Source organism: Pyrgilauda ruficollis, unplaced genomic scaffold (assembly GCF_017590135.1).
Source record: "Pyrgilauda ruficollis isolate IOZ18807 unplaced genomic scaffold, ASM1759013v1 scaffold30, whole genome shotgun sequence".
Taxonomy (NCBI): Eukaryota; Metazoa; Chordata; class Aves; order Passeriformes; family Passeridae; genus Pyrgilauda; species Pyrgilauda ruficollis.
In genome coordinates this window covers 3,864,296-3,885,199 of record NW_024524378.1, presented here as the reverse complement: position 1 = coordinate 3,885,199, position 20,904 = coordinate 3,864,296, and the positions used below count along the sequence as shown (strand labels likewise).

General features: G+C 40.2%; 1 protein-coding gene across 1 annotated transcript; it reads right to left on the bottom strand.

Annotated features, from left to right (window-relative positions):
• Positions 1 to 3,247: 3,247 nt before the first annotated feature.
• Positions 3,248 to 20,759, bottom strand: BPNT2 (3'(2'), 5'-bisphosphate nucleotidase 2). Its single transcript, XM_041473674.1, has 5 exons — positions 20,255 to 20,759; positions 7,915 to 8,074; positions 6,846 to 6,941; positions 4,875 to 5,036; positions 3,248 to 3,737 (listed from the first exon to the last, which is right to left on the bottom strand). The coding sequence occupies exons 1-5, from the start codon at positions 20,639 to 20,641 to the stop codon at positions 3,466 to 3,468; spliced, it is 1,077 nt and encodes a 358-aa protein (XP_041329608.1). The 5' UTR covers positions 20,642 to 20,759; the 3' UTR covers positions 3,248 to 3,465.
• Positions 20,760 to 20,904: the final 145 nt, after the last annotated feature.

Here is a 20,904-nt window from a genome sequence, read left to right as displayed (position 1 = left end):
TCTGGCAAACAGGTTAATCTCAAAACCAGTTAAATACAATATTCAACCCATTTATTTCTGTCTCCATTTATTTAAAAAACATTCATTCAAGGAATGAAAGCTAGGACTCTTGGTACAATACCAGGTATTATCTATGCTACCATACACTCTTTTTAGAAGAATGAAAAAGAGAGAATACATACAGCTTTAGAGTAATTTTACTTGCAACCACCTTAATCATAATAGCCACTCAAAATATCCACCATTGGAAAACCAATGCTAAAATAGTACATTCTCTTACTTCTTTTATTTGGAGCTAGAATGCTACTATGATTTTTTTAATTAAGCTTTTTAAAAAATGTGTACTTTTGTAGGACCAACCTACAACATGCAATTGTTTTAAGTAACATCCCTAAAAACAGTGTGCGACAGCTTCATGTGGAAAAGGCTAAGATGTAAAGAACACTGTTGTAGCCCAGCAGTGAGATTTGGGTATGGTATGATTTCCTACCCTCTGGGCAAAAGGTTAAGTCACATCCACACTGATGAGACCAAACAAATATTCAAGCCAGAATTTAAGCAGAACATTTCAGAATGGAGTGTAAACACAGTCAAAGAAATGACAAGCTGAGTGTTAACACCATACAAACAAAGTGCACTGGGATGTGTGCACTAAGCAAGCACTTGTGAACACTTGCTGGTCTGCATAACAGTTACATTTATTGCAAAATGACATCTGAAACTGATATTCACCAGCTGCTCACCTATTCTCACACCAAAGCAGCTGCTCTTTAAATTACACTGGGAGACCACAAGCACAACCTTAGCCCTCAACTGTGGGAAATGAGCTCAGGCTCTACAAGTAATTAACTGGGCACCACATTCTCACCTCTTCCTCATTTTCACCAGGAGTGATTAGGCCAATAATGGTCCCCTGTGAAAGGTACTGAACACTGTGATCCATTGCAACAAGGCAATTTAGGATATTAATGTGTCTAAAAAAGCACAAGTCTTCCTAATGGAAGGCTAGGCATTTTAGCCATCATGTGGAAGGAAGGAAAGGAGGGCCTCTCCTAAGGTACTTTGCTTTCCTAAGGAAAAATAACACAGGCAAATACTTTTGTTCACTGGTATGCCTTCAACAAGTAAGTCCTTGTACATTACATAACATTTTTCATCTCCCATACAGGAAGTCTGATCACAGCTTATGCAAATAAGTGATAGAAGCATTCCCAGAATAAAAGCAGTCCCCTTTTTAGGAAGTATGTTTACATAGGATTTCAAGCTGATTCTGAAACCCCAACTTGCCACAGATTTTATCTTAATCGCCTACTTAAATATTGTGCATTTGATCTCTGTGACACAATCAGGTTTTTATACTAGGCTAAGTATGGCTATTTCTCATATTTAAATTTTAACCCATGTTCTTTAACAAATAAACATACAAACAGCTGTTTTTATTAAATTTGGCTTTAAGACATTTAAATGAGCCTTAAAAAGCAATCTTATTGTAAAATCTTAAAACCTTGATAAATACGTTTCTTTTATTCTTCACTGAAGTTTGGAAGATCAAGAACTTTTTGAAATAGATCAGATCCTTTTTAAAAAGGGCATGATCACTTATTTGTCATAGCATATAGCAGTTTCTTAAATTTAAGAACTGAAAGTAAAATTGCTTTGTGCTTATATACATGTGTAAAAGTTAATTTCAAAGAGCAGCAATAGTGTCTGTGTTGGAAAAGAAGTTCTCCAAAAACCACCTGTACCAAAAGGCTCATAGGACTAAGCTTCAGCCTCCTTTGCCAGTAAGTTTAAGAAATAAAAGTCTGTGTCTGTAGTTAGGCAACATCTGGGAAGTCTTCTGGAAATGTGAACTTCAGCTAGAAGTTGAAAGCAGTATCTAAACATTCTCCACTACTGACCTAAGAAGAAAAACCTCTTTTTAATCAAAACAGCAGGTCTCACTAACAACATGAAATAAGTTAAAATTAAAGAATTAAGGGTTTGGATCGAGCAGCCTAAGCCTTTACTGAACAAACGTTGAACAGAAACCATCTATATTAGCTAAGAATTTTTGCATTCTTGAGGAGAGATGGGCAGCTTCTTTTCTGATAATTCAAATAACACATACATTTTCACCTTCTGAAACCTCTCAGGGGGATGCAGAGAACAACAATGCAGATGGTTACATGTCTGGAGACAGAAGTCCACAACTTTTAGAGGTACAACAAATTGTCGTTTGATATCGAAGGATCCACGTTCTGTTCTGTATGTGCTGGACTGAAAAGAACATTTTTCAGTAAAGTTTTGCAGACCCTGCTGTACTTCACGTGCCACATGTTCTTCAAACTTGCTTAAGCAGTTTCAAGTTCAAATGGTCTCTCCTCTGTAAATTACCACAAACCAAATAAGCACAAGCTGTTTGGAATTGCTGAAGAGCTTTCTGCAGGAAAGAGTGTGCTGCAAGCTAAAAAGACAAAGCTATTCCTGGAGTTGTAGAAAAAGTGCTGGTTTACATCTTGTGTTGGAAATGGAAATAAGCAGTCAACCTACTATTTCTGTTAAACTCATTCCCTATGACTCTGTCCAATGGAAAAAAATCTCAAACAAACAAAATAACAGGTACTGAAGGAAGAGGCTGCTTCTATAGGCACAAAGATCACATGATGAACAAGTCCTACATTAGAGAAAAATCTAGCATGCATCTTCAACGCTACTTGCAGAAATCAAGGACAAGAAGTAACTGCTAAAAATTATACAAGGAAACGCTGCCTTCTTTTAAAAAGGTATAAGGAAATAATTACACTGATTAATAAAACACTGATATTCACAACCCACCTGAACTAAAACTGGCTTACATCTTCAGGAAAGAAGTCAAAAAACATTTCCTTTTTTATCTTAAAAAGCAGAGAGTGCCACACTGTCAAAGATAAACTGCTGCTGCATATAGATTTGAATCAACCTTCTTGTGCTTTCCATTCAGGGGATACAAAACACGAGGTCATGATTCCTGATAAACCGTTTACAGTTATCAGATGCCTGTAAAAATCAAGCTTTTTTTTCTACCTAATTTATTATGGAATCACTAAAACTACAATAGGATGTAAAATGTTTCAAGAAATTCCTGTGAGAAATATTTATGTTATTTTACAAAAAAAAAGGATTTTTCTTTAGTTCACTTATGTTCACCAATATATATGGTAAATGCACCTTGAGTATAAGAACTGCATGAAAACAGCCTGAAAAAAATAAAACATGGAAACTGATGTGTGAGACCATCGTCCCCTTCCTACTTCCAATTATTATTATTTTATTCTTTTTAAATACCACCACTGACAAAACCCAATGGAAGATATAGTCCCCAAACCCACACCAAACTGCTTTGCTTTGCTGTGCATCTTTTCCAGCAGGTTTTCACACCTGCTTCTTCAGACAGAGCATCTGGAGGCTACAAAAGCACAACTTGTACTTTTCCACCAGTCATGCTTATTTGTGTGATGTTTTTTCCAGATCTGGAAGTTTTTCAATTAGTGCTTTATGGTTCATGTTGATACTGGCTATAAGTCCTCCTTCATTGCCATCTGAGCCAGTGTAACTAATTTCTTCACCAGTCAGGGTAGTCATATGGCCACCCAACGCTTTCAACACTGCATTTCCAGCACATATGTCCCACTTCTTAATGTAGGTGACATGGATATACACGTCAGCTTCTTCTTGATTCTTTTCAGGCACGTCAAGGAGGGCCAACACTTTATAACCTAGAAGAAATGGGCAGAGGTAAAAAAAAAAAAAAAATTAAACCAAACTTTCCAGTCAAAACACATTAAAAGAACAAGACCAGACACTCAAATATAGTTCTGCCTTTATGTTTACTCATTCATTTCTCAATCTCTATATCATGCTCAAGTCTATCTTTTTCTCCCTGGCTTTTTACTACAATAAAAGGAAGATGTATACACCATTTTTTAATAAAGTAAATCAGCCCAGAGCATTCTGTGTTATTATTCATTATATAGTACAAAGTAATTGCTCAAAACAGTATTCATTCTTTTACGGAATTTTTTCAATTTTTCAACTCTTCTACCAATATTCTTGTTTCATTTATCTGTTCATTTCTTCATCTTCTTAAACAGAATCACCTGCTATAATCAGTTACACTTTCACTTTCTTTGTCATTTAGAGTCATTATCAAGAAGCAATACAAGACCTTCTTGACTAAACAATCTGTAAGGGAACTCTGGCTTTTGGCATTAAAGACACAGAAAGATACATTTCTGCAAAAATAAGGAAAAAAAACCTAGTGCCTCCCATTTATGTTCTGTCAGTAAGACACACAAGGACATTTTGTAAGTAAAAAGTATTCTAAAATTTCTTTAAATTGAGTATTAGGCAGACAAAAATGGACTTTAGTGATACAAATTTTCTCTTTTGACATAAATGCAATAAACAGCAACAAACTTTAATGGCTCTTTTCTTGTTTTTGTTTTTTTTTTAAATCAACCATACTAACAGCTAACTAACAACCAACAGATTTTCTTCCCTGATTGTGCCTGTGGTCACACAACCCTTTTTCTCCCACTGAGGCATCAGTGCCTTCCATGAACACACATCAGTGTGTTTCAATGAAGGGACCACAGCAACATTGCTAGCCCAGGCATAGACTCAGTAACACACTGACTTGTGAACAGCCTGAAGTCTGAACCAAGTTTGCATGTAGGTTCCTAAATACAGAAAAAACTCTGTCCCTATCGTCAAGTGCTTGCTTTCAGTGATGTGAAGATCATACGGCAAGAGGAAAAAGAGAAGACACCACACAATATCCTTTTGTCTAGTAACAGCTCCACCATTGAAACACTCAGAAGCAAAAAATGGATAGGATGCTTAAAGAACCAAACCTGCTCCACCAGCGGGGATTATCACAGTTTTATTTCCAAATGTCTGCCGTGCAACCTGCTCAACTTTTCCTGCATGGGAGCGGGACACAATAATCCTTGGAGTCTTCTCGTTGTAGGAGGAACGAGCTTTTACGTTTGACCCACCATCCACCATTGCCCAAGCTACAAGAGAAACAAAAATTCTACTAAGACTTACAAAAAACAATCTCTGTTAAGTGTGAGGATTAAAGGGTACTTATTTAACAATATCTAATTGATACCTCTGACTGAGTATCTCTCACTACTGTAAAAGAGAAAGTTAGGGCTGACAGAGGATGGGGTGCATACAAAGAGGCCACACACATTGGTGCATACGGCATTATCCTAAGCCTGACTGGTCTTGTGTAATACTTCCAAAAAATAGAATAAGAAGGAAAAATCCCAAGTAGTTAATATACAGAATTTGCAATTGGAAAGCCACCAAAGTTAAAAAGATGGCTCCTAGTCAGAAATACATGCAGTATTTCCCCAGACAATGTTTTTATGTAAGAACAAAAAGCCCCACTACCCTTTAAAGCAGATATGCTATGGAGTCATTTTGTTCAGAAGGATAGTAATGCTAAAGAAGGAAATAGCTCAGGAGGACAGTACTACAAAGAAAAATATTTGATGTTGTGTTTCAGAGAACAAAATTTAGAATCCACAACCTCCCACTTATTTCATCATGAAGTTCAAAGCCAAGCTTGGTAGGTGGTATCCCTTAACCATTAATCTGACATTTACTTAGTAAACTACCCAGCAATTTCATCTCAGTAGAGAACCAGATTGTTTGGCAACAGACTGAGCTCTGTGTAATAACAATGCTGACTGCCCTTTTTTGCTTTGTATTTATGTGGTAGTATTAGGAATAATATGACTCAAAGCATATCAGTATTTCCAGCTTGGAAAATGAATACTTATCATGCAGAATTCATTGCATCTCCTCTGATTCCCTGTCTGAACATCGCACACTTTGCTATTATCAGCGATAAACTCTCAACATTACAATGCTAAAAACCCATTTCTTCAGATAGGTATTGATACCCAAAAAAATATGTTCTTAAACCTCCAAGATTCTTGAAGCATATTGCAATATAGTACATACTTAAGTGACTGGTGATTAAATTCATATTTATAGACAGCAAAATATTTAGCACAAAATGTTGAGTGTTTGGGGAGCCAAAAAAGAACAACAAATACAAAATGCATTTATTCAGACTTAGTTTTTGTGCCAGAGCTACTGCAAAACTTCAGAACTCTAGAGGTCAGTATCGCCTAAGGGAAAAAGTAAACAGCAATTCCTGTTTTAAGTACACAGTAAGACATGAATACTTAAACTACTTTGAAGCTCTCAGAAGTGCATGCAAATTGCAGCAACGCTCACTGATACATCATTAATACTAAAGAATTAATTACTTCACAGCTGTGGCATTAAAAACATGTCAGATAATCAATAAGACTATGCTAGACAGTCTTGCCTGTTGCACACAAACAGCTGTCATTAAGATTTTTATTCAACCTTTTTTTTATTCACACCAAATAAGCAGCAGCTCCTGGGTATATTATCACAGATCCAACTATTCTGCTAAATGAGCAAAGCATTCTTTTTGCTAAAAACTAAAAGCACACATCAAACCTGTCAGTATTTGTATGCTTAACTATTTTTTGTTTGTTATAAGCACCCTAATTGAAGGGATCTTAGCTCTTTAAAATATTTTCTGTTAGTTTGTTCTAAATGCATCATTATTTATTTATTTTAAACAAGGGCAGCATTTTCCTTTGTGGTTTTGTAGTACAGAATGTATCTACAGCTCTAATTGTGTGGTCTGCTGCAGTGGCCTTTTGCTACTGGTGCTATTTTCTCATTTATACCTAGAGATGTTCTCTCAAACATCAAATTTCCATTAATACTATGACTGACTATCATGGAAATATGTGAAGGCATGAAGATACCTGTGTATGATGAGAAGGGCTTGTGTATCACACCTATTACTGGTTTACCATTTACAGCCACACAAACCATGGTCGTGACATACTGTCGAAGATCCTCTGTGGGCAAAACAAGAAAGTGAGCAAGTTTACAATCGGATGTCAGGAACACAAAAGGAAAATAGACAGGAGATTATTCAGATTATTCTCTGGAGACTAGTTTATATTCTGCCTCTTGCAGTTATGTAACTTTGATGTATCTTCAAATAACCTTTTAAGTTTTCAAACTGCTCTGAAGACTTTTCAGGTTTCCAGCAAATTTTCCTGTTCAGTAGATGTAACCTATACTCCTACCAGAACTAATGCTAACAGCTGTGTCTTATGCAACATGTATTTTCATGGCAATCTGTGCCCTCCATTCTCCCTTCTCTGCCTCACCTCCTATCCTTTATTGGTTCAAAAATGGTAATTCAAAAACCAAAAAACATCCACTGGAAAGGATAATTCTATCAATTACCTAGTTAAAAAAAAAAAAAAAAAAAAAAAAAAAAAGAAAATCCCACTTTTCTAGCTGTTCCTTAGTACTTTTCAGCAAGAATTTTAGTTGAATTGCCTTGAACTGCTTATGTGACATCCTAAAACATTTGAAAAGGGGGAAGACTGAATTATGCATGCTTTTTTGAAAAATGACAACAAAAAAATTCTTATATCAAGTTAAATAGGATACTTACTTAGTATTACCTTTAAATAAACAAAACCAAAAATATAAGATACTCAGAGTTGCCACAGTAATGACTAAAATAAAGAAATGTGTAATTCCAGTATAGTCCGTAATTGACAGTTACCATTTATTATAGCAATTAGTTACTTGTAATGATACCAAAGTAATTTCAGAGTTGGAATATAAAAAAGCAAATGTTGCAAATTGAGAACTACAGAGATTTCATGATGCAATCTGTTCAATTAAATCATGTTAGCTTTGACATAAGACACTTTAACAAGAGATGTCCTTTTAAATACTTACTATCCTGTCTCCAGGGTAAAAGGCAAACATCAGAATTACACACATGATTTGTCAACAGGAATCAGCTACCTGTGTATTCTTGTGTAGCATCTAAGGGATCAATCCAGACAGTGACACTTTCTGCTGGCACCTCTTTAGGCTGAATTTTTTGCTTTATGTCTTCAGGAATACTGTGATCCCAGGAGACTGTCTCCTGATCAGCTGTATCAACACGCTCCTCAGAATTTATCTGTGGTGAGACAACAAAAGCAGTTGCATTAACATATCAGATACAGTAACTGTGGCACTTGGGAAAATTACAGGTTTATTACATTTACATTTTATCTTCCTTCATTCACCTCAAATGCAGGAATTTTTTCATTATTATGGTCACGTGATAAGCAATGCAAAACCACAATCCAGAATTTTACTGTGAACCACAGCACAGCTGGACACTGTTGCTTTGGCTGCAGGTCTCTCTACTGAACATTCCCAAAGTATGAATCATGATTTTTTAAATCAATATTTAAATGCAGTTGCTTCAAGTACTACAAGCAGAACGTTTGACTCTGGAGAATCATACAGTACACAGACAGTAGGGGGTCTAAAATTCAATTTATACAGACCAGTAGAAGCACATGGAAATGTAGAGATATACTATCATCAGATATTGTGCAGACTCTGCATGACTTGGACAAGAAGAAATCTTAATATATATATATTCCTGCTGCAAACATTGAGTTAAAAGTAGAAATTTAAGCAGCTCAGTTGAATTTAACCACTACAAAACTGTCAGACGAATTTATTTCACCAACAAGTAAGTAACATCCCATATCCATTTTTAGGGTAGGTTGGGGTAAGGTCCCAAGATGGCCCAGGAAGAACATTTGTTAACAGCAGTCAAGAGTCACATTTAAGCCTATTGTCACCTGCTACCCAGCTTAATGAACTTTACTCCACACCAGAGGGCATTTCAGTACATCAAGCAGAGTTTGCCCTGTTAGAGGAGCACACAGCACCAATCTGTTGAATGGAGTAGCATACTGCAAAACCCAACACAATGACCTTGTGACTGCAATAGCACAATATTTCTGGATGACCAGAGACACAGCTGTCTCAAAAGTTGTAGGTAAGTGACATGGAAAGACAATGAAAATGAAGGAGCTATCAGACTACATTTGACTGTAACAGACTTTATATGAGCAGGATTTTTACATAACTCACATCATGACAAGAAAAGGCATCACACACACCTCAACTGTAACAGGGTACTAGTGAAGGGTTAAGGGCCATTTTCTCCAAGAGAGCTCCAAATGAAAAAGGAAGCAGAACTCAGCAACTCCAGCCATACATCATCGCTGTCTTCTCACGTAAAACCAGTATTTGAAGCACTATATGCCAAACATGGAGCTCTTGAAGTTGCCGTGACATTTACAAATTAAACACCTGTCACTATACAATAAACCTGATGATTGCATTTTCCCCCAGGGAAAACAGTCCTGCAAAGTCAAGATGAGTAGTTCCACAGACTTGGCAGTCTCAACATAGCCCCTGGGCAGTCTAAGTTCCACTACAGCACATGACATACCATCATAAAAAAAACATTTCCTCAGCAGAAGAAAGGGGCCTCCACAAAGTTAAAGGGTTGGAACCAATGCTCAAAAGCAAGAATATCTTGTTAAACCTGTTGTTACAGTACACTAGAATGTAAAGTCTGAAACTATCTGAAAGGTACTGTTTTCAGAGAAACACCACCTACTAGCTCAGATTTTGTAGCAGTGGCTGTGACACTGCAGCATTTATAATGCTCATGAGGAGTCTGTCTCAACAGATATGATTATTCCACTAGAAAAAAAAACTGGGGAAAGAGTGATAAGGTTGCAAAGACATCTGGAGAAAGTAAAAAACCCTACAGAAACAAAATCCCAAAGTGGGTCACTTATTCTTCCATTTATATGACCATTTACTCTGTAACTTTGGCTGAATACTTGCCTGAGAGGGGCTCACCAACCCTTTAAAACTTCTTTTATTCCTCCTGTTTTCTTTTTTTTTTTTTTTTTTTTTGTCAATGAAGGAAAATATACCTGGAAAACACACCTCTGTGTTAATTCCATGTTCCTATTTGTCATTCTCATTTGCTGGCAGCCTCCAGAGGCCATGACCTTACACTTTAAAATTTTCTCAAGCAATATGGATATATAGTTCACTGCAATCCCAAATCCTCACTCAGAAATTAGGAGTAGCTATGGTAGAAAGACAATCACAAGGCCAGATATTTCAGGCACTAGGCCTTACTTAAGCAAGATGCTCTGGGGTTAATTGCCTAATACCTGTAAGGTGTAAAAGCCCATCTGGGGAAGCTCTGGAAGCTGAGCACTGACATGAAGGTTAACTACATTTTGGCAATTTTCCCCACTTACGCTTGAAGCAAAAGCCCTCCTCACAAAGAACTGCATCAAACACAAAGGTTTAATAAAATATATGTAAATCAGTGCATGGAATACTGCTGAAAAGTTAAAAAGAAAAAAAACCACAAACCATTATTTCCTAAACAAGGCAGTCTGGCTGCATCTCACCAGTACAGAGCTTCCCCAAAACCAGCTCGCAAGGTGCAGGAATTCCATAACAAATGAGTGACGGTGCTCATGGGAGCCAGCAGCAGAGGTCCAACACCAATACCAGGATCAAGTTCATAGTGTGCCTTCCAAAACAGCCAGGTGCTTCCAGCCTCTGGAAACCTCTGTACAGAGAACACTCCTGTCCAGCACGCTGGTGACTGGAACACAGATCTGCTCAGGAACAGGAAGCAAGACCAGTGTACCACAAACTTGTCTGGATAAATGCAGTGCTGTGAATAGCCAACAGTCCTGGCTGCCCAAAGACTTGAGAGAACCTCACAAGGCTCTTTGTCCTGTGCTGGTTTAGTCCCTAACAACACTTCATGCAGTCTTTGTGGCAGCTTATCACCCAAAAAGCCTGCTTGAATACTAGCTAGCTATCCCTGGCATGGTGCACAGCTTCAGGCTTTTTCTTGGTCTGAAAGAGTGGGACACAACTGTAGTTTTGCCTTTGAATTCACTCATCAAAGGTAAGTTAAAGTGAAAAAATATACACAAACACACGGCCTCTGATATCCAAATCTTAGTGCTGTTTCATTAGAAAATAAAACAAGCACAACACAAATACTGTCACACCTCTACTATAAAAACACCAATTAAGCTACTCAAGCTGAAAAAAAAAAAAAACCCAAACAAAGAAACCAAAACAACATCCCCACACAGAGTTCAGGTAACAAGAAAAGTTAACATTTACCAGTCAGAATAAGAACATAAGAGTATTCCTGGTATTACCTTTCAAAAACAGATTGGAACAGGTTGACCAGAGAGGTAGTAGATGCCCTATCCCTCAAGTATTCCAGGTCAGGTTGGATGGGGCTCTGAGCAATCTGACTGAGTTGAAGATGTCTCAGCTCATTGCAAGGAGATTGGGCAAGGAGATTAGATGGCCTTTGAAGGTCTCTTCCAACCCACATAATTCTGATTCTATGACTCAATGGATAAGTCTATTGATTTGAACAGAAAGGAAATGAAAAGCCTGCAGGCCTGCAAGCCTGGAGTGTGCACAGGGGAACAGTAGTAAAACATTAATAGGTGATTGTTTTTGTTTTGTTGGTGCATGACCAATTTGTTGCTGCATGACCTACACAGCCACTTCACCAGTGATTATCATGCCCAAGATCATGATCATGCATGCCCAAGACTCAGCTTTGCCACCTGTATCCACCCAACATGAGATGGAGGAAAGAGTGGAGAGACAAAAGTAAATGCAAACATTTGCAAACAATAAACCAACAGTGATTTCAACACCATCTTTCTGAGTGACTGAGAGATGTCCTCTGTGAATGGTGGAAGATACTTTATAATTACATATACTTTCTGTACTAATGTCTAGAGCAACCACTAAGAGCTCGCATTCATGTCTGTCCAACCTGGTGGCCTTCTAGATGGAGTGAGTGCAACAGTTGACAAGGGTGCCAAGACCAAGTGGTGCCACCTACCTAGACTTCTGTAAGGCCTTTGATTGGGTCCCACATCACATCATTATCTCCAAATTGGAGAGACATGGATTTAAAGATTATTCAGTGGATAAGGAATTGGATGGATGGACACAGCCAGGAAGTTTGAGTCAACAACTTGTATGTCCACGTGGAGATCAGTGATGGTCTCCCTCAAGGCTCTGTTTTGGGACTGGTGCTCTTTTACATCTTCATCAATGACAACAGTAAGATCAAATGGACCCTCAGCAAGTTTGCAGATGACATGAAGCCAAGCAGTGCACTTGACCCAGCAGAAGGAAGGGATACCGTCCTGAGTGACCTGGACAAACATGAGAAGTTGGCTCATGAGAACCTCATGAAGTTCAACAAGTCCCAGTGCAAGATGCTGCACCTGGTTTGGGGTAATCCCAGGCATGAGTACAGACTGGGGTAACTCACTGAGAGCAGCATAACAGAGACACACTTGGGGTTTATCATGGATGTGTGCTCCCAGCCCAGACAGCCAACTACCTCCTGGGGTGCATCAGAAAAGCAGCATGGCCAGCAGATGGAGGGAAGTGATTCTCCCCCTCTCCTCTGCCCTGGTGAGACCCCACATGGAGTGCTGCAACCAGGTATGGAGTCCTCAGCATAATAATGGTGTAGACCTCTTAGAGTGGGTCCAGAGAAGGGCCACAAAGATGATGAGAGGGATGAACACCTCTCCTATGAAGACACGCTGAGAGCTGGATTTATTCAGCTTGGAAGGGAGAGAAGGCTCCTGGGACACCTTAAGGCAATATTCCAGTGCTTAAATAGTGCTTATAAAAAAAGAGGGAGAATAACTCTTTACATTGGCAGATAGGGATAGGACAAGGGGAAATAGTTTCAAACTAAAAGAGAAGTGATTTGGCTTAGATTTTAGGAAGAAATTCTTTACTGTGAGGGTGGTGAGCCACTGGAGCATGTTGCCTAGAGAAGCTGTGGATGCCTCATCCCTCAAAGCGTTCAAGACCAGACTGGATGGGGCTTTGAGCAGCTTGGTCTAGTGGAAGGCATTCCTACCTACTACAGGATACAACTATCCCTTCCAACACCAGTCATTTTATGACTCCACAATGCCCACAACTACACACCTTGGAAAGTATACTGACCTATGAAGTAGCTGCATGGGACTTTAATTCATTTGCTCTTATGTGACTGTGTTTCAGAGATGTCCCAACTCTGAGGAGAGTGGTTCAACCAGCAGTCTTTGGGATTTCCCCCACTTAAGAGACCCCTTCAACCACTGCTGCTGCGCTGCACTGCACCAAAGAGCAGCCTATACTCACTGTGCTACACTGACTGACTGTTTTACCTCCATTGGCTCTGCTTCTCTGTTTTCCTCCTCAAATGCATCAGAGGTGAAAGCTGTCTCAGCTTCTCACAGCATCTGTACATACACATATCCTGTGAAGGAATCAGATGCCAAAACCTCTGAATGTAAACACCCACTAGACAAGTCAGGACATATCAATATGCTCAACAGGAGAGTACTCTCCAGGAGAGCAAAAATCACTCAAAGCACCATTATTTCCAGTATGGAAATAGATTTTCTGAGGAAAATATCTAACCTACCGTGGTTACAAAACAAGGCTCCAGAATCTGTTACAGAGAGAGGGGTGTGCTTTCACACCAAGATCACACTGAGACTTAGCTCACCTGCATCCAGGACTATTCATGATCCCTCCCCTTCCAACTTTCAGATTCGGGGGTGGTGAATGTCAGTTTTCACTATGAATGAAAGCTGCTTCTTCAAAGCTTAGGTTACTTAACTCTGAAAATAATGCAAACTGTGGAATCAAAGTACCACTTATTTTTGTAAATTCCAAATGCCTTTAAGCTTTAAAAAATTTGAATAGTAGCCTTACCAGCATTGTGTAAAAAAAAAAACCACAAAAACCTTGGTTTTATTCAATACATTGACATTTTTAAACCCAGCTGCTTGCTTTTGAAAGGGTCCTTTTCCTCCTTAGATTACCACAACTTATTGGAAAGGAAAAATAAGCTTTTACAGATGATCTTCATGCCTTTCAAAAATGTCCCTCTTGCCAAGGTTAAATTTACATTGTTTTAGTAAGGCAGATTTTGTTACAAAAGGAAAGAAGACCTTGCAGAATCATACAGTCTTCTGAAAAAAAAAAACCAAAAAAACAAAACTTATTAAAAGGTAATTAAGTTTAGAAACTATAAGTTTAAAGTGCTAACTTTTAATTAAGTTTAAAACTATAAAGCATATTTGTATATAAATGTGTAAGGTATAAAATCATACAAATGTATAAAATAATCAGAGGCATAAAACTCACTGGTCTCATGTTGCCATTGATTTGATCAGAAAACAAGTATTTCTATAATTATACCACGACACTGAAAAAGGATACATGCCTTTTTCAAGGCACCTAAATCAAGGGAGACAGAGGTGTTCCTCTATCAACTACCACATCTTTGTTTATTTTAGCAACAAGAAGTTACTTAATGCAGAAACAAGATGACAGAATATGCAAAGAAGAATCTGGACAAGTCTAAATGTCAAGAAGCTCAATTAGTGCTTATCAACACTCATAGGTGACTTTGGCCATTAAGCCAGCAGGAAGCAGACTGAAACAAACTGGATTTAATAAATGACAAAGACATATCCAATGACAACTCTGCTTCTACGGACTTACAATGAATAGAGGTTGGTGAAAACAACAAAAGTGGAATTGAGGAAATCAGCACGGATCACAGGATTCACTGTTTCCACTGGTAACCTGCAGAAACAACTAGAATTTTAGACCAGGAAAATAAAGCCACTTGTTCATTAGCTCACACAAGTGCTTTCAATAGATGGCAAAATTCTCCATAATCGTTCTATACAGACCCAAGTCTAGCAAAAAGAAAGAGATTACTTACTTATCATAAGAGTTGTAAAACTTCATTTTAAGAAAACATCCAAATAAGGACAGATTAGAAATCTACCAGTAAAATAGATAATACCCAAAAAACATCCACTGTTTGTGAGTGGCTACACTAAGAAATTCAGCTCTCCACATGCTCAGATGATAGATTAAACACCCGCAGTGTACAAACAAGCCAAATAAACTATTTGTAATTGCATCTGAAAAGATAATCACAGAACTCATTAGCATAAAGTTACAGTCTAACTTCATTTTTATGCAGGGAGAGTGGGCATAAGTCATCTGGCATCATTTGGAACCCATGTTAGAAGATGCATGATCTCCAGACAACACCTATTACTGAGAGTTCAGATTAACATTCACACTTCTGGTCTTATTTAGAAACCCACTGGCAGCGGGTTCTGCAAAGATCATCCGGGTCAGAAGAACGTGAACTTTATTAAAAGCCCTAAGATCTGAGGAGACTATTCTCACAACATGAAAAGACAAATTACTGAACCTACTCACTAAAGTGCAATACCTCTAAAATTTAAGTAGTATTTCCTTTTTTAAACCTACTTCTTTAACACACCTATCTTTCACACAGAATCAGTATCAGTATTTCATCGCAGATGAAATTCCAGTTTTTTAGGTATGGTAGTTGGCACTGTAATCAGAAGCCTGTAAACAGTAAGTTGAAACCTAGACAGTACTTCAGATAGCCTGATAAAAAAAGGAATGCTTGCAGTCATTAATCTTCAAAAGTCAGATTAATTTAGAAGAAAATCAAAGTAAAAGTGACATTTCTTAAGGTTTCATAAGCACTGATTGCAGCATATCATGCATAAGCTTGAAATGTGGTATTTATCATCAGTCTTAACTCGGAAAGAGACATACGAAAATCTGGATTTAGAATAGTGACAAGACTCATAAAAAGATGCTCAAAGACAAAGACTGGGACAGAAGACAACTTGATTTCCACCATAGTAACAATACCAAAAAAAAGGGAGCAAACAAGACGAAACTCCATTCAGTATTTACACTAGAAAACACGAGATATACTTGGTGCGACTCTACAACAAAAATAAGCCAAAACAGCACAAAATTAAAATGTAGGGCAGAATACAATCTGACCAATAAGACTGAAGTCTGCATCCTGTGAAAATAACTCTAGCATAGCACAGCAGTGAAATAGCAGAATTGTGTGGGTCACTTTAAAATTGGCTTTTTTCAGTCAGAGGACAAGATGTAACTGGTCAAACTGCAAGTTTAAGGAACAGTCTTTTCTGCCTTTGTGATCAAGCAGGGCTGCTCCTTCAGATGTGCTGGAGATGGGCTGTAGTGGGAAGTGAACCAGGGTATTCCTAAAATACCCTAAAAGAAACCTGTCTTTTAAATAACTTTTATTTTAAAATTTTACTTGGGATACAATCAGTTATCAAGATCCTGACATTGATCCCTGGACAGGCCACATTAAGAGAGTAAGACCCTAAGGCATGATGCTGAAACCCTGGTATTATGAGATCATTTCTTTACAGAAGCTCTCCTGAGCAGAACATACCAGTGTTTCTGGCTAGTCTATCACTGAATTTGGAAAGAATGCCTCCCCAGCAGCAGGGCTGGGTCAAGCATCTCCTTAATCTCCTCACCAGTCCTCATCACCCCACCACTGTGTCACCACAAGAATAAATAAGGCTGCATGGAGAACCAACCACGAAAAAAGTAACCCAGAAAAGACAAACAAATAAAAAATGAAAGCAGCAGAGGGTATGATTACAGCTGGATCAGAACTTAACTCTTTCTTAGCATGACAAATGAACAAGGACAACATATGCAGAACAGTAACACCTCAAGCCTGTAACTGCAGTTGAGAACTTAACCAAGAAAAAGCAATGCATAGGTTTTAGCATTAAGTATATTTTAAAATCAACTGCACAAAGATGCCTCATGGAATACACATACAAATATTTACTGCTGGATGTTAAGTACAATCAGACAACACTGGGTAATACCCAAAGTAGCAGTAAGTGACTTGCCCCTTTGTCCCTTATCTTTCCCAGATCTGTTTCTGAGGGATATAAAAACATCACCACTAAATCTAAACTAAATCTACACAGTGATAAAACACAACTGGAACTGCTCCTCTTTGGTCTTACCTAACAGAGCCTTGAGAAGTCTGAACTGATGCAAATGCATCTATTTATATCAAATAGAGCAGCTGATGTCAGCAGAGGAGTTCCTCTTCCTCTGTAGAGACAATACTTTTACTCAAGAGAACAAAGGCAAACACTTTCTGTGGGATTTTTTCCCCTCAGATTTTGAAAGGGCTTTTTTTATAAATCCCATCTCTTAGTATTATATGGCTTCTTCCAGATTTATTTCAGCTTCTGCATGTGAGAAGCCTAACTCTTCTATCTTCTCTTAATAACCACACATTGAGAGATTCAGATCTGCTCCAGAAAGACTGTTTGCATGCTTTCCCTTTGAATACAACACTGACTGACTGACTTAAGTTTATTTCAGTCAAATGACTATTTCCCTAGGTTATTTTGAAATATTGGAAAGCCACAGTTATTCTTAGAGAATCACAGAGTAATAGAATGGTTTGGGCTGGAAGGTACCTTCCAGATCTCACTCCAACCCCCTGCCATGGGTTGGCACACCTTCCACTAAACCAGGTTGCTGAAGATTTTATCCCACCTGACCCTGAACACTTCCAGGAAGCAGTCATCCACAACTTCTCTGTGCAACCTGGTCCAGTGCCTCACTACTCCCACAGTAAAGAATTTTGTCCTAATGTCCAGTCTAAACCTGCCCTCTTCCAGCTGAAAGCCATTCCCCCTTGTCCTGTCAACACATGTCCTCGTACAAAACTCCTCTCCAGGTCTCCTACAGCTCCCTCCAGGTACTGAAAGGCTCTGTAATGTCTCTCAGGAACCTTCTCTTGTCCAAACTGAACAACTCCATTTCCTTTGCTTTACAGGCATATTTTAGCACCTAGTTTTTGTGCTTGTTCATCTTCTTCCTGGATGCACCATTTGGCAACAATTTAAACACTGAGGTACTCCTGTTAAGCTCCAGAACTTCAGGATGTGAGAAAATAAGCATTTTGCATAAGCTTACTCTTGGAATTACTGCAGTTTTTGTTTGACAGCTTTTATTAGCATCATCTCTAGCAAGGAGAGTAGAGGAAGTTTACTTGACTTCAGCAGCATCTTTTATTCTGGAGTGTCACTCTGTACAGGGGGATAAAACTACAGATATAAAGTAAGATATTTCTTACATGATGCAACTTACACTGCCTCAGAAAATCCTCTATAATCCTTATATTCATACCAAGACTCAGCAGGTCTGTTCTATGAAAGAGCTGCAGTTTTAGATGGGTTGCTCTGAAGTTATACTTGAAGGATTAGTAGATTGAGATGATACCTTGCCTTCACACCTGAGCAGCACACATATGTATATAGTAGTAAAATAAAGCTTTTATTTTAGTTTGGGCAAATGCTTATGAATTCTTCATCAAGGACTTTAAGAGACAAAATGTCTTATCCATGTGTATACAGGTTAGTGAGCATTTTTTAAACACCACATGAGGTAAGCTGTTATTACCCCCATCATGTTCTTCAGATTCTTAATGTCCCATAGCTGATCTGTCAGACTGAATAACTCCAGATCACCTGAAAAATTTGTCAAGTACTCATCCCAGATATCCTCAGTGCTCAAGCTCAGTCAATCTAAGGAGTTGGGAAAAAGAAAAGACATATGCCTGGTGTTTTCCAGTTCCACAGCCCTGTGCACACATTTTCAGTTTTATACTGCCTTTGAGAACACATCTACACTTTGGAAAGTACTGTCGATTATTAAAGACTAGCAGTCACATCACCTGTGAGAAAAATAAAAGGGAGCACCAAAGTTTTTTAAAAGTAGGTGTTCAAAGTCAACACTCTCTGCCAGAAAGACACAAGTCAGACTGTCACTGCTAGGAATCCCAGGCTCCAGAGCAGAGTTTACATGTGACCACAGAGCACGCAATACACAGTTCACTGTGTTCTTCAAGCTCAGACAGAACCCCCAGCCTTCTCAAGAAGCACAGACAACTCTTACATCTAGATTAAAGAAGTCACTCCATCTGGAAAGGGGAGAAAGCATAGAGATTTCAAGCCAGCAAAGCTGTAAAGCCAAGATCTCTAAGGGCACTGAATAATGCAAGAGAACAGGAGTCAATACTTTTTCTTCCTTTAACACTGGGCCTGTGAAGGTGCCTTGTCACCAACACACAATTCAGGAATCTTCAAAACAGAACCTGCATAACAGTTCTGCAGAGGAAGATTTGTCAAATCTCACGTTAATTCAAACATTGAGGAATTTATTGTTTCCTCTAGATTTCATATTCAGTAAGTTCTTTACAACACTTTAAAGCTCCACCAAATCAAACAAACAAAAAATCCCACAAAAGCCAACAAGCAAAAAACTATACATTTTTCTGTGGAACTTTCAAAACAGCTATAAAAAATTGAATAATAACTCAATAACCAAAAAAACTGGACTTAGCTACTTCTTCTCTCAACCCATCCAGCAGAAGCATGCAATAGCCATCTCTGAGATCCAAACTTAGGGCTTTCTATCAGTTTCAAATGGCCATGAAAAGCTAAGGAATTAGACACCAAAAGAGGCAAGTTCCCACTGATTGAAGTGAAAGCAGAAACAATGTCAACAAACCCCAAAAATCCTTAAAATATACTTCAAAGGTTAGGGTGCGACCTTAAGAGATAGATCCAGATTTCAGAAGTGAAGGAGAGCAGGAAGGGGTGTACACCTCTGAAAGCAAAGTAAACTCATTTTGCTCAGGTAGGCAGTGATCCACAGTATTGACACAGCTATGCTTATCTGCTGTCCCACAGCCACGAGCACTAACACTGGGTTATTGCAGCGCTATGTTCCTAAGCTTCGAATTCTCAGTCGCTGCTCCCGCCCCTGGCTCTCCCCACAACTGACGGCAGGAAGGGCAACTACCAAAACAACGGCGTTCCTAATCTCTGCATCTTAACCGTAGGCAGAATTTGCGCTGCACAATTATATTTCTAACCATAGAGCTCATGATCCGCAACAGCGAGAGCCGGTGTTTCCCCCACCCCTCCATGCCAGTAGTGATCGATACTGTTTCACCTCGCGTGGCTTCGCTTGCAACACGCTGCAACTCTTTCCCCAGCAACCCAACACCCACGGCGAGGAGCGTGAGGTGGCACTGCCACAAATTCAGCGGGAGGGGAAGGAAAAGCACAAACGGGGGCAGCGCTATCCCGCCGCCGGTTACAGACCGGAGAGCCGCCGGTGCGGAGCAGCCCAGCGCCGGGGCTCCACAGCGGGGTTCCAGCGCTGGGGCTCCACAGCGGGGTTCCAGCGCCGGGGCTCCACAGCGTGGCTCCACAGCGCCGGGCCCACAGCAGCCCCCGCCCCACGGAGGGCGCCTGGCACCCACCTGCACGGCGGGGAAGGCGCCCTTCAGCAGGTAGAACATCCTGCGGTTGGAGAGGAGGTCGCCGGTGGTCAGCTGCTCCTCGGCCCCCTCCCGCGTCTTCCCCTTCGCCTTGGCGTTGAGGACGTTCCCCTCGCGGACCCGCTTCACCTCCTCCCCGCCCCTGACGGCGGCCAGCACGGACACGGCCAGCAGCTCCCGCAGGTCCACGGCGCCGCCGGGCGCAGAGCCGTGGGGTGTCTCGGGCCCGCCGGCCGCCGGCTCGCTCAGCATGAAGAAGGCGAAGCGGCCGGCCAGGAAGCCGGAGTAGAGGTGGTAGAGGACGCCCAGCCCCAGCAGGCAGAACACTGCCATGCCGAGCGGCGACAGGCGGATGCCCATGGGGGCCATGGCCGCGGGGCGGGCGGGTGGCGGGGCCGGGCAGTCACCACAGTCCCATGGCACGGTCGGGGCGCTCTGCTCCGCTGCAGCGGCGCGGGGCCGGCTCCACGCTCGCGGCCGGGAGGCAGCGCCGTCTGTATCCGGGTCAGGCGGAGGCGGAGCCCGCCGCGCGCACTGGGCATGTCCCGCTGCCCCGCGGCCGCCGCGCTCCCGGCGGGAGCGTGAGGGGTTCTGCCGCTACCTGCCGGGCTCAGCCATGGCAGCGCACGCCG